This window comes from Geotrypetes seraphini, chromosome 3 (genome assembly GCF_902459505.1).
Source record: "Geotrypetes seraphini chromosome 3, aGeoSer1.1, whole genome shotgun sequence".
Lineage (NCBI taxonomy): Eukaryota > Metazoa > Chordata > Amphibia > Gymnophiona > Dermophiidae > Geotrypetes > Geotrypetes seraphini.
In genome coordinates this window covers 104,248,497-104,261,433 of record NC_047086.1, presented here as the reverse complement: position 1 = coordinate 104,261,433, position 12,937 = coordinate 104,248,497, and the positions used below count along the sequence as shown (strand labels likewise).

The window sequence follows — 12,937 nt, the reverse complement described above, 5'->3', positions numbered from 1 at the left end:
GGGGAAGCGATGTCTCGAACCCCATGGCTCCGGCATCTCCTTCCACCAGAGCTACAGCAGGGATTCCCCCTCCTAATACGGCTGGTGAGCTCGTCAGGAAGCAGTCCATTTGCGTTTGTCCGGCTGTGGAAAGGTCCAACCGGATAACATCTTAACGTTTGCTGTGAGGCATGGTCCCAAAATGCTGGCACAGTTGCGACCCAGGAAAAAGAAGTAAAGGCAAAGGTAAGACTGAGCACTTGCAATGATTGCTAACATGCTGCTGCCATCTTGTTCCAAATTTGGATTTTAACTGGTTTGGGAGTTAGTCTTAAGTTCCCCCTCCTCCAAAATCCTAAAATCGCTGTGTTTTAGGGATCGTTGTAGTTTTCCCTGGCAGTTTTATTAGTAAAATTGCTCACATGGCGTCCATTGTGGATTTTCCAGATCTGAATTTAAAGCTTTTTACTGCCTCTACAAGCTTCGTCTTTACAAGAAAACAACACATCAGAATGACTCCTCAGGGCAAGATACTTCAGATTCATGCCCTGTTTGTGGCAGATAGCTGACAGGTGAGTATCCATGTTCCACATGCCATACAATATGTGAGGTGGATAAAGTGACATCAGCTTTAGCCCCCTTCTGCCCCTTTGGGGGGGTTATTCTGCTCAGTCCACCTAAAGCCAGTCCAAAAGATGATAATGGGCCCAAGGAGGGGCAGCACAAAGTGTGTTCCCAAAGAAACACAGCCTCAATTCCTCGTTTAAAGCCCTTAAATCATCTGAACTCCAAGAAGGACTCGCAGGAGATAACCATCCCTCAGAATAAGCCGCCGCCCCCCCTTGAAATTTATTGACATGCTCTTTCAGGCTTATCTAGTCAAGAAAAATTCCAGGCAGCTAAATTGAACACATGGCTTGGAAAACCCATACTTGAGGCCACTTCATACGTTGACTTCAGAAAATCACTGAAGACGCATCTGTTGAACAAGTTCTAAATCCCAAATCATGTCCTACCTATTCCTATCAATTCCTATCAGCTGTCCTCATCTTAATCACGCCACTGTTCTAACTTTTTACGCCACTGATTTTAGATTACTTACATATTCCTTTTTTACGCCACTTTTAGATTTTAGATTACTTACATATTCCTTCAACTGTAATTGTATTCCAGATTGAATGCTTATTACATGTATCTCAATCACTGACTGTATTTGAACTTATGGTATAGCGGTATATAAGAAATAAAATTATTATTATTATTAATCTGCCTACAATGGCTTGTCTGTTGGAGTCAGAGATTCCTCCTTCCCAGGACATGGGTCCCCAGCAGAGAGGTCATACTCAGCCAAGGAACAATACACCAACGAGCTATTCAGATTAGTCAGATGATGTGACCATGCCTTTCACTACTTGGGCAGTCACTTCTACACTGGGGAATTTGGCTGGAGTCACGGTTCTGGGAGATGCTCCTGATCATGGGGAGGACCCCTTGGTGTGGAGATTATTTAAACCTTCTGTATTGGTAGGGATTATTTTGGAATCTATTCAAGAGCTAAAATTGAAAGCTAGCCAGTCCTCGACAGCGCACTGCTCTCTCATGAGCAGCACGAACCCACAGTCTTCCTCATTTCCTGACTATCCGGACATTGCAAAAATGCTCATGGATCACTGGGAGGCACCAGAGGGTCCTCTGAGAGTTTCCAAGGCCATGTCCAAGCTCTATACGATGGTGAAAGCCTTTAATCAGCATTTTAGCTGCCAAATTTCAGACCATTTTTCAAGCTTCGCTAGGTCTTTCCTCATGTTATTCACACCATCTGGGGTGTCTACTCTATCATCTGCAAAGAGGCAAAGCTTACCCGACAGCCCTTTAGCAATATCGCTTATAAAAATGTTAAAAAGGACATGCCCAAGAACAGAACCTTGAGTCACACCATTGGTAACATCCCTTTCCTAAGAGCGATTTCCATTAACCACTACCTACTGTCGTCTTCCACTCAACCAGTTTCTGACCCAGCCTGTCTCTTTGGGACCCATCCCGAGGGCACTCAGTTTATTTATTAGATGTCTGCGTGGAACACTGTCAAAGGCTTTGATAAGCTCTAAATGCATCACATCTAGCACACTCTCCCTCTATCCAATTCTCTGGTCACCCAGTCAAAGAAATTTATCAGATTTGTCTGACTAGACCTACCTCTAGTGCAGTGTTTTTCAACCGCTGTTCCGCGGCACACTAGTGTGCCGCGAGATGTTGCCTGGTGTGCCGTACGGTCAGGGCCGCCATCAGGGCAGTACCACCAGTCCTGCATTCAGGGGCCCGGAGCTGACAGGGGGCCCGGGCTCCCCCAGGGTCCTAGGCCACAGTCTAGGGAGAGGGGCGGTCCGCCCCACATGGACAGGAGAGAGCTGGACGGGGGACCCACGGAGTTCAATACATCTCGAGCCGCGAGGCTCGTCTTCTGTTCCTGCCTGCCCTGCAGCTAACATATAGCCGATCGCAAGCGTTCCCCGATGTCAGCGCTGACGTCGGAGGGAGGGCTTAAGCAAAGCCTGCCCTCCGACGTCAGCGCTGACGTCGGAGAATACTTCCGTTCGGCTATTTGTGCGCGGCAGGGCAGGCAGGAAGCAGAAGACAAGCCTCGCGGCTTGAGCTTCGTTTTGCTGAGAAAGTTGCAAAGATGGGCTGGGAGGCAAACACGGAACACAAAAGGGGGGAGGGAGTGCGTTTTGGACACAAGGCATGAACTTGGGAGAGAGGAAGGGAGGGAAAGAGATGCTGAGGTAGGGGAGGGAATGGGTTTTTGGACACAGAAGGCATGGACTTGGGAGAGAGGAAGGGAGGGAAAGAGATTCTGAGGTGGGGGAGGGAATGAGTGTTTGGACACAGAAGGCATGGACTTTGGAGAGAGGAAGGGAGGGAAAGAGATGGTTGTGTACACGGGGAATAGAAGAAAGGAGAATTTTTGGTCATAGGGAGGGAGTGAGGTACAGATAGTGGCATACCAGGGTGGGGGGGGGGGGCGGTCTGCCCCACCCCGGGTTTACGTCCCAAGGGGGTGCACAGCTGGCCACCCTACAGTGTTGTCCCTAGGCCGGCAAACTGCGGCTCTTTAGCCACTTGAGTGCCACCGCCGCCATCGGGAACAGGCCGGCGCCAAGTTCTCCCTGCTTTTCCCTGTGGGGCCGGCCAACTCTCGCCACTCGCGTCAATTCTGACGTCGGAGAGGACATTCTGGGCCAGCCAATCGCTGCCTGGCTGCCCTAGAACGTCCTCTCCGACGTTAGAATTGACGACGGGTGGCGAGAGTTGGTCGGCCCCACGGGGAAGAGAAGCAGGGAGAACTTGGCGCCGGCCTGTTCCCGATGGCGGCGGTGGCACTCAAGTGAATTACTTTATATATAGTCAATATAGGCACAGAGTTAAATTTTTTAACATTTTCTAATGGTGGTGTGCCTCGTGATTTTTTTCATGAAACAAGTGTGCCTTTGCCCAAAAAAGGTTGAAAAACACTGCTCTAGTGAATCCATGTTGCCTTCGGTCCTGTAATCCACCAGGTTCCAGAAACTTCACCATTCTCTGTTTTAAAAGTGTTTTCATTAATTTGCTTACCACAGAAGTCAGACTTACTGGCCTATAATTCCCTACTTCTTTCTTCCACTTTTGAGAGCAGCCGCAGTGGTATCCTTTGTCACTAGAACCTTTCACTCCAAGTTGCACCATGATCCTTATACTATAGTGCTTCAGGATCTTTCTTTTTTGGTTTTTTGGCATCAGCTATGTGGCTGATGCCCTATGTGTCCTATTCAGAGTGGTGAGCAAGCTATTGGCATATTCTATTTCCGTGTGCTGGATTTTGTGGATCCGGCAGTGGTCTGGTGATTCATTGTCTAAGGCGACCCTCACTAAGCTTCCCTTTAAGGGGCAATTAATGTTCGGTAAGTGTCTGGATTACCTTATGTGCAGGACCATAAATCTAAGTTCTTGCCAGACAAGTGTATTCATTCTGCTGCCTCTCAATATTTCTCCTCTCTTCTCTCTCCTTATATACCTCCCAGAGAACTCTATTCCTAAGATAAGTCGCTCTTAGCTTTACCTTTCTCCTCTACTGCCAATTCCAGACTTTGTTCCTTTCATCTAGCTTCCCCACTATGCCTGGAATAAATTACCCGAATTTGTCCATCAAGCCCCTTCCCTTGTTTAAAAGCAGACTGAACACCCACCTTTTTGAAATAGCTTTCAATTCTTAACCCTACTCCTCTGCCCTCCAACCCATTAGGCTGATTAAACCATTCCCCTTAACTATATCCATGACATCTTGTTTGTCTGTCTTGGCTGTTTAGATTGTAAGCTCTTTTGAGCAGGGACTGTTTTCTTCTTCTTTGTGACTCTGTGCAGCACTGCGTGCATCTGGTTGCGCTATAGAGATAATTAAAAGTAGAAGTAAGATATATACCTAGAAACTGCTAATGAAAACGTATAATAACATTTTTTGCTATAAATCAGTGTATGGACAAAAATACAAAGAAACTATCTGATAAAATCCAGACTATGGAGAATCTACTTAATAAAATGTATATGGATGAGGAAAATTTTTATTTATTTATTTAAAAACTTAATATACCGCCTGGAGTCACAGTAGTTTCCAATTAAATATACATAAAGCAAGAAAAACAAAACAATATAAAAACATTCTTGAAAACATCATCAACACATAAAATCAAGTTTGCAAATCTTTCAATAACATATTAAAAGAATACAAGAAATGGACAACACTAGGAAAGACAGATCAGAAATATGCATCTACAAACAGTTTGGTTTTCAATATCTCAAGCTATAATGATCTGCGCATAATCTTAATTCTTTGACAATCTCTCCAGACCAGTACAGCCTACCACTAGAGAGGGTAGAGGGCAGGGCGGTGGTATTTTTTTTTTTTTCCTGGGTTTTCCTCCTCTACAAGTGGGTGCGTCTTATGGTCCGGTGCGTCTTATAGAATGAAAAATGGGGTAAATTTTAAAAAGCACCGGGAGTAACCACATGGGTTACTCCAAATTTCAGAGAGAATATCCTTGAAAAACACTTGGTATGAACGGTGCTTCAGAAGATCCTGAAACCATCATAATACTTTGCTCGAAATGCCCATTGTATCAAGACAATCAAGTAGAATGTCGTGATCAGCCAAGTCAAAGGCACTACTGAGATCAAACTGCAATAATAATGTTCCCCCTTCCTCTGCTAAACTGTATACAAATAATTCATGAGTGAAATTATTAATGTTTCAGTGCTGTATGTAGAGTGAAAACCCGATTGAATGACATTATAGATATGAAGCAATAAAAAAGTACAGAGAAAATTGTAAATATACATCAGAATAGTAAGTTTTTGTATGTCTACTATATTCCCTCATCCGCAAATCTTATTACGATTTTATTAAGTAGATTCTCCATAGTCCTCATTTTTGTCCATACATGTTTTATAGCAAAAAAAAATTATTTTATGCTTTCATTAGCAGTTTCTACATGTATATATTTATGGATAGTTGTAGTTTTTAAATTTGAACTTTTATCATACCAATAAAGCCTGACTGGGGAATGTATATCTTGCCAGAGATGGTATTAGGCATGGTTGGGGCCTAGGATAGAAAACTGGGAAGTGACACCTTCAGCTTCTGAAAGGCTTGGTGCTCTCTCTGGCCAGTGAACTGAGAACAGTTGCCCTAGATCAGGGATGGACAATTCTGGTTCTCAAGAGCCACAGGCAGATCAGATTTTAGGATATCCACAATGAATATATATGAGATGGATTTGCATGCACTGCCTCCTTGAGATGAAAATCTATCTCATGCATTTTTTGTTGATATCCTGAAAACCTGACCTGCCTTTGGTCTCTAGGACCAGAATTGCCTACCCTTGCCCTAGATACACTCTCCTAAAACCATCCCTGGCATGTGCCATGTTATTTATCTATCTTGTTTTTCTGATACTGTACTACATGCAAGTTCATGCAACGGGTTTCAGTTTAATTTATGATTATAGTTTATGGTCAGTTATTCTGTATTTGGCATTAGTGTTCCATGTGTATGAATAAGGTATTCTATTAGCATGAATTTTTTATTTAGCATTCTGTAGTAATTTGGCTTGTTCAGTTTTCACTATAGATATATTGATATTTTAGGGTCCCATTGTAATTTTAGGCCACTGTATTTTCATAAGTAGGATCCTTATTTTGGAAGTTAGTACTGGTTTATGCTTGATTTCAGGAATTGTGTATTTGTTATATTTTCTTTTAAAATGTTACATATTAATTGTGATTAGTTGCTACCACACAATGCAATTAAGTGCTATGGTTGTAGATATAAGACCTTCTTAGATAGGACCCTAGAATTTCAAGCTGGTAGGCAACAATCTTGGTTAGGTAAATGTATTCAGCAAGCTATGTTATTCTTTTGCAGTTTTTGAAAATTAATTAAGACCACTTTGCTTGATAAGTTTATTACTTAGTGAGTTTTATTATTGAAATTCTAATTTACAGATATTTGTATTTTTTACTGTATTATTATATTTCGCTGATTGTCCAGCTCTTTTTAGTGTAAACCGCCTAGAATTTTTATGGCGTTATAAAAGAATAAAGTTATTATTATTATTAATCTTCTTATAACCCTAATTATAACTTTATAGCATACAGTGGCCATTTCAATTTTTGGAAAGAAAACATATAAAAGCACTTAGCTTAGAAGTAAAACATTCTTATGTATGAAGAGGATGTGGGTTTAAACCCCTGCGCTGCTCCTTGTGACCCTGGGCGAGTCACTTAATCCTCTACTGCCCCAGGTACATTAGAGACTTTCCTCTCTCGCATCAAGACAGAGTCACTGACTTTCTTTGACAAGAACATCTCTTCAGTATCTGACTTTTCCCTAGTTTGGGAATCTTATAAAGCCTGGCTAAGAGGGGAGGTCATCAGCTACTCAGCCTTTCAGCTTAAACAGCGTAAATCTACTTTGAACCAACTTGAATCGGATATTCATGCTTATGAGACACAGCTGTATCATCATCATGATCCCTCCTTGTATAAAACACTACAATCACTTAAATTCCGCTACAATGAAATCTTCAGTTCCATGGCTTCAGCCTCCATATTCAGACAATCTGCTACTTACTACTCCTCCTCCAATAAATCGGGTCGTCTCCTTGCTACTTATCTCAAAGGTCGACACTCCAAGCAAAGGATCTCTCACATCAAATCTTCTAACGGCCTCCTTCATACCTCTACTAAGGATATCCTTGAGGAATTCCGTGCTTTCTACAATGAACTCTACACCTCTGAGCCTCCGTCTACTGATAACTCCACTGTGGACTTCCTTCGCTCTCTCAAACTGCCTACTCTGTCAGCCCTCCAACAACAATCTCTACAACAACCTATATCCACAGATGAAATTGTTCATGCCGTTTCCTCCATGCCATCTGCTAAAGCTGCCAGGCCCTGATGGCTTGACTTCCGAATTTTTCAAGTCGTTTTCCTCCCTTTTGCCACCTCATCTACTGCTCTACTATCAAGGTCTGATGTCCAACTCATCTAACCTCCATCGATTCCTAGAAGCAAATATTATTGTCTTACCTAAACCGGATAGAGACCCCCAACTTGTTAAAAATTATCGTCCTATCTCCCTACTTAATCTGGACTATAAGATCTTTACTAAAGTATTAGTGTTTCGCTTGGAGAAAGTTATGCCTACCTTAATTCACAGGGACCAAGTTGGTTTTATGAAGGGCCGTTATGGTGCTGATAATACCAGATTGTTGTGTCATGTGCTCCATTCCGCCTCGTCGAGTTCCGCACCTCATATTCTCGTATCCCTTGATGCCGAGAAGGCGTTCGACAGGGTTGAATGGAAATATTTATTCACTGTTCTCTCTGCATTTGGCTTACCTCCTATGTTTATCCATATGATATCTCTCCTCTATAACAACCCTACTGCCAAGATAATAGTAAACGATTCTTCCTCCTCCTCTTTCACACTCTATAGAGGCACCAGACAGGGTTGTCCAATATCCCCACTCTTAGGCAATATCCCCAATATTGCCTAAGAGCCCCTCCTTGTAGCTATTAGGCAATCTCAGGATATTAAAGGAATAACTATAGCTAACATTGAATTCAAAATTTCTGCTTATGCAGACGACGTTTTATTATATCTTTCTAACCCAGAACCTTCCTTAACCTCTCTGATACAGCTAATCTCCTCCTTTTCTCTGATCTCAGGGTATAAAATCAACTGGGATAAAACGGAGATTATGCCTCTTAATGACTTGTGTATCCCTTTCACTATCTCTTCCCAGCCTTTTACATGGGTCTCCTCTGGGATCAAATACCTTGGTTTGCCATTCGATAGGGATCTCCGGTCCTCCTTACAAATGATCTCCTCCAAACTTCTAACACAATTAACGTCTACTCTCTCAAAATGGTCACCCCTACATCTCTCATGGTGGGGTCGACTGGATACCCTGAAAATGATGGTGGTCCCTAAACTCACTTACATTTTTAACATGTTCCCCTTATTATTTCCACTATCCATATATAAACAATTGGAATCGAAAATGTCACGATTCCTTTGGAATGATAAACCTCATAGGATCTCACTACAAAAACTGAAAGCCTCCAATCAGCAGGGTGGCGTTAATTTCCCAGATCTCTACTGCTATCATAGAGCCTTCATTTTGAGGCAGGGAGCTGAGTGGCTCTCCTCCCCTCTTTCTTCGGACATACCCAACTGGCTAAGACTAGAATCCTCTTTTATGAGTCCTTTCCCCCTTTTGCGATTAATGGGCTCCAGGAACACACCCAACCTTCTTAATAATCCTATCATATCTACGACTCATAAGGCTCTCGCCGATCTTGACACACAACTTGATATCCCCTGGATTCATTCCTCACTCTGTCCTCTTTGGCATAACAAGCTCCTCTTAATTGATAAGAAACCAATATCTTGGCCCTCTTGGTTTGATGTGACATTGGATCCATATGGGGACATTGGATCCATATGTCATCCCAATGGGACCTTACTCACATTCCAAGAGTTGATGAGCTCATTTTCCATCAATGCTTCCCACTTCTATAGATGGCTCCAACTCCGATCCTCACTTAAAAAGTCAGGTTTATACCCGGTTCTAACCAACTCCGCTCCTTCACTACTTATTCTCTCACATCAATTTTTATCACTAGGTTATACTGCCTCACACTTTTATAAATTACTTAAATCATTCTATCCTAATCCTCTAACCCAATTACAATCCTCTTGGGAGAATGACCTGGGAACCCCAATTCCTGAAGAGGCTTGGTCACACATTTATTTCTCCACTTTTCATACCTCTCGCTCAGCCTTGAATCTTCAACACATGGTCTTCCTGCTTCATAGAGCGCCATGGACTCCCATCAAATCGCACAAGATTAACCCCTCTTATTCCAATCATTGTTGGACTTGTCATTCCGAGATAGGCTCTCTAAAACATCTCCTTTTCTCCTGTCCAGCCATATCTTCATATTGGACCTCGCTTTGGGATACTATAAGTTCCATTTTCCATATAAACATCCCCTTGACCTATCAAATGTTGCTCTTGAAATCTTTTTCTGTCTCCACCCTAATTTCTGACTCAAATGGTTTTTTATTTGACTTGCTACTTTTTTGGCCTTGAAAGTTCTTCTCACATGTTGGAAGGACCTGTCTCAAGCCTCTTGCTCTCGGTGGTGGAATCTGGTGTGTCTTACCTACCGAACCGAAGCTTATTTGGCTAAATCCTCTAACAGATACCCACAGTTTCAATTAAAATGGACCTCATTGAGGTCTTACTTACACACCAATTCTCCCCATTGAGAGCTCTACTCGCTCTTTCCACACGCACCATTCACACCTATCTTCTCACTTTTTGCTCTTTTCCCTCCCTTTTTCCTCTTCTCTTCGCTTCTTTTCCTTTATTCTCTTGCTTGCACTCACATGGACGGGACTCTCCGTTTTCTCTAACATGATATGCTTTGATGGTTGTTTTTATTGAATGGTTTATCTTTGATTGTTATACTGAGCTGTTTAGCGATCTACTTGTTTGAAGCAGAGTATATCTCATGTTGATCAATGTGTCTGTTTGTACCTTCCTTACTCTGTATTTTATAAAACACTAATAAACAAACCTTGACTAAAAAAAGATATAGACTATGAGCCTGCTGGGACAGATAGGGAAAATGCTTGAGTACCTGATTTGTTCCGAGGTCTTTCGGGAGGACGGGCTAAAGAATTGAATGAATAAATAAAAACTGGAAGGCTGAAGATCTACACATCGGTTATAACTTGGGCAAGGACTCTGAAAGCTCAATGGCCTTTTTCACTAAAGGCTTCATCAGGAGCCAAAGCATAGCACTGCAAAAAATAGAAAAATTGTCAACACATTTAACAGGAAACTAACATGTTCAACATAAATCAGCCATAATCAGAATTTACAATCTCACTTGACTCCTAAAATAGATTTTGAAGGACAATTAGCAGCCCATCACTCATTCTGTCCACATAAACTAAAATAGTGGCTAATATTTAAAGACGCCAAAAACAGTGCATCATAGTGAGAGCCAATCACAGAAAAATGCATCAGTTGAGAGCCAGTCAAAAAAAAGTCTTTTTGCCAAACATATCCCCCTGCCAGTTATATTGAGGCAAGGCAGCTCAATACTGGCCAGCTAACTTAAGGAACCTTGAAAAAAATCTGGTAGAGAAAAAAAGCAGTAAAGAAAAGCTTTCCATTCCAAGACATAATTTAACCCATTAGTATATAGACTTAGTAATCTATAGATACAACGCTTAATAGAATTTTACCCCGCTTATTAGAATTTTACCCCAACCCCCACCTCTTAAATTTTCCACAACATGGTCAGTACAAGTATTCCAAACAATGAGCTAAAAGAGGAGCTTCTTTCTTTTCATGTAAAACACAACCTTTGTTCATTGAGTTGAATTTTCAAAGGACGTACATATTTACCTACATACAGTTTCAGTCATATACATGTAATAATATAAACCACAAAGGAGACATTGCAGTTGTATGGTGTTTTGAGAGACAAACTTTATCAATAGGACTCTTGAATTGAACATAGATTTTGTGCCACATATGTATTTCATGTCCTATGCTTTAAAAAAAGAAAGAAAGCTGGTACCATAGAGAAAAAATATAAAAGATTGCAACTTTACGAGAACACAGCAGCTAGACTTATCTTCCAATTAAGTCATTTTAAAAAGACAAGCCCGCTGTTGAAAGAGCTATGCTGGCTGCCAGTGAAAAATAGAACTCAGTTTAAGATAGATTGCATGGTCCATAAGGTCATATATGGAGAGAATTCTCAGAGACTAATATCTAATATCAAGGTTACAGGTTTGTTCTGTAACTCCAAAACAACACAGTGTTTTAAGCTAACCTTTCCTGCTCTACAAGTCCACCGGAAAAAGCTATTTGAGACTACCTTTGAATTTTAGGGTCCTAGAACCTAGAATAACCTACTCTTGTATCTGCATCAGATCTCTTCCTACTACCATTTCAGGAAAATGTCAGGATAATTTCATTTTGTAGGTCTCTGTTGATTTAGAAAGTCTTCAATGCTTAAATTCTCAAATGATAAATCAGTTGATTCGGGTTTCCTGAAGCAGGAAACAAAACGTGGTCCGTGTTAGGACCCTAAAGCTTTCTCAAGATAAGTTTGTTTTTGAATTTTTCCAGTATTGATGTGTTAAGTCTTTCATATAAAGCTGTCTATACACACGTATATATGCAATGATTGGGTGGTAAGACTTAGTTTGAAGCTGAGGTCCCAGGTGGTCTCCAGGTGTCTGAGCATATATTATTTATATACCAAATACATCAAATACATGTTTTGGATTTTCAACATGTGTTTGTGAAAGGGATTGCAGCATTTTTTTTGCCTACTCTTTTCATTTCTGTCTATTAAACTGTTGTATTCAGAAACAGTATAGAAATTAAGTGGAAATAAAAATGTTTTATGTGGTGTTTAAAGATGTTGAATATTTCCAAAAAGCGAATATGTTTGTAGTTTTCAGATATGTTAATTTCTAATAGCTACAGATATTTTGGAGGTGCTGTACCTTTCACTGTTACAGAAACATTTTCTGACTCCTCAGTGCAACATTTGAATAGATAAATAGCCAGTTTCTTGTTAGATAATGTGTTAATATCATATCCATTGTACTACCTAGGTTATCAAGTTCTAGCCCCTACTGCCTACTATGATCAGACTGGTGCCTTGGTAGTAGGTCCTGGAACACGAACTGGCCTTGGAGGTCCTGTCAGATTAGTAGCTTCAACACCTGTTTTAATCAGCTCTGCAGCTGCACAAGCAGGTGGGTGTCATATTTTTCTCTGACTGTTCATTAAATACTAATCAAGTTTCAAGTTTTATTTAAAATTTGATTTGACAACTTATCAAGCTTCTAAGCGATTTGCAATTTAAAAAGAAGGAGGGAAGATGTACAACATGTTAGAACAGACGTTAACATGGACTAAGACAACAATATTGACAGACACACGGTACAAGATGGACAATGATTATAGGATAGAAAACTAAACTAAACCTTAGATTTGTATACCACATCATCTCTACATTCGCAAAGCTCGACACGGTTAACAGGAGTTAGGGTAGAAAGGAACTCCAGAGGAGGGAAGGATGAAGAGGAAATTTAGAGGACTAGAATAATCAGAGAGGGAGGAAGAGTTACATTTTTGAGAATAACCAGGTTTTCAGATGTTTACGGAAGAGTTGGAGGGAGCTCAGATTCCTAAAAAGGGAGGTAAGGTTGTTCCAGAGCTCAGTGATTCTAAAAGGGAGGAAGGAACCTAGTTTTCCTTTTAGAGAGAGAAAGGAGAGTTTCAGTTTTTGGGTGGATCTGGTGGAATTGGGGTTAGAGGAA

The 12,937-nt window shown here is 41.2% G+C and overlaps 1 protein-coding gene across 15 annotated transcripts in view; it reads left to right on the top strand.

Annotated features, from left to right (window-relative positions):
* Nucleotides 1–12,937, top strand: part of PUM2 (pumilio RNA binding family member 2) — a 315,445-nt gene that overhangs the window by 149,287 nt on the left and 153,221 nt on the right. For all 15 annotated transcript variants that reach the window (XM_033938769.1, XM_033938776.1, XM_033938772.1 and 12 more), the window contains one exon: nucleotides 12,227–12,370. In XM_033938769.1, the coding sequence (XP_033794660.1) occupies nucleotides 12,227–12,370 (144 nt within the window). The remainder of the gene's footprint in view (nucleotides 1–12,226; nucleotides 12,371–12,937) is intronic.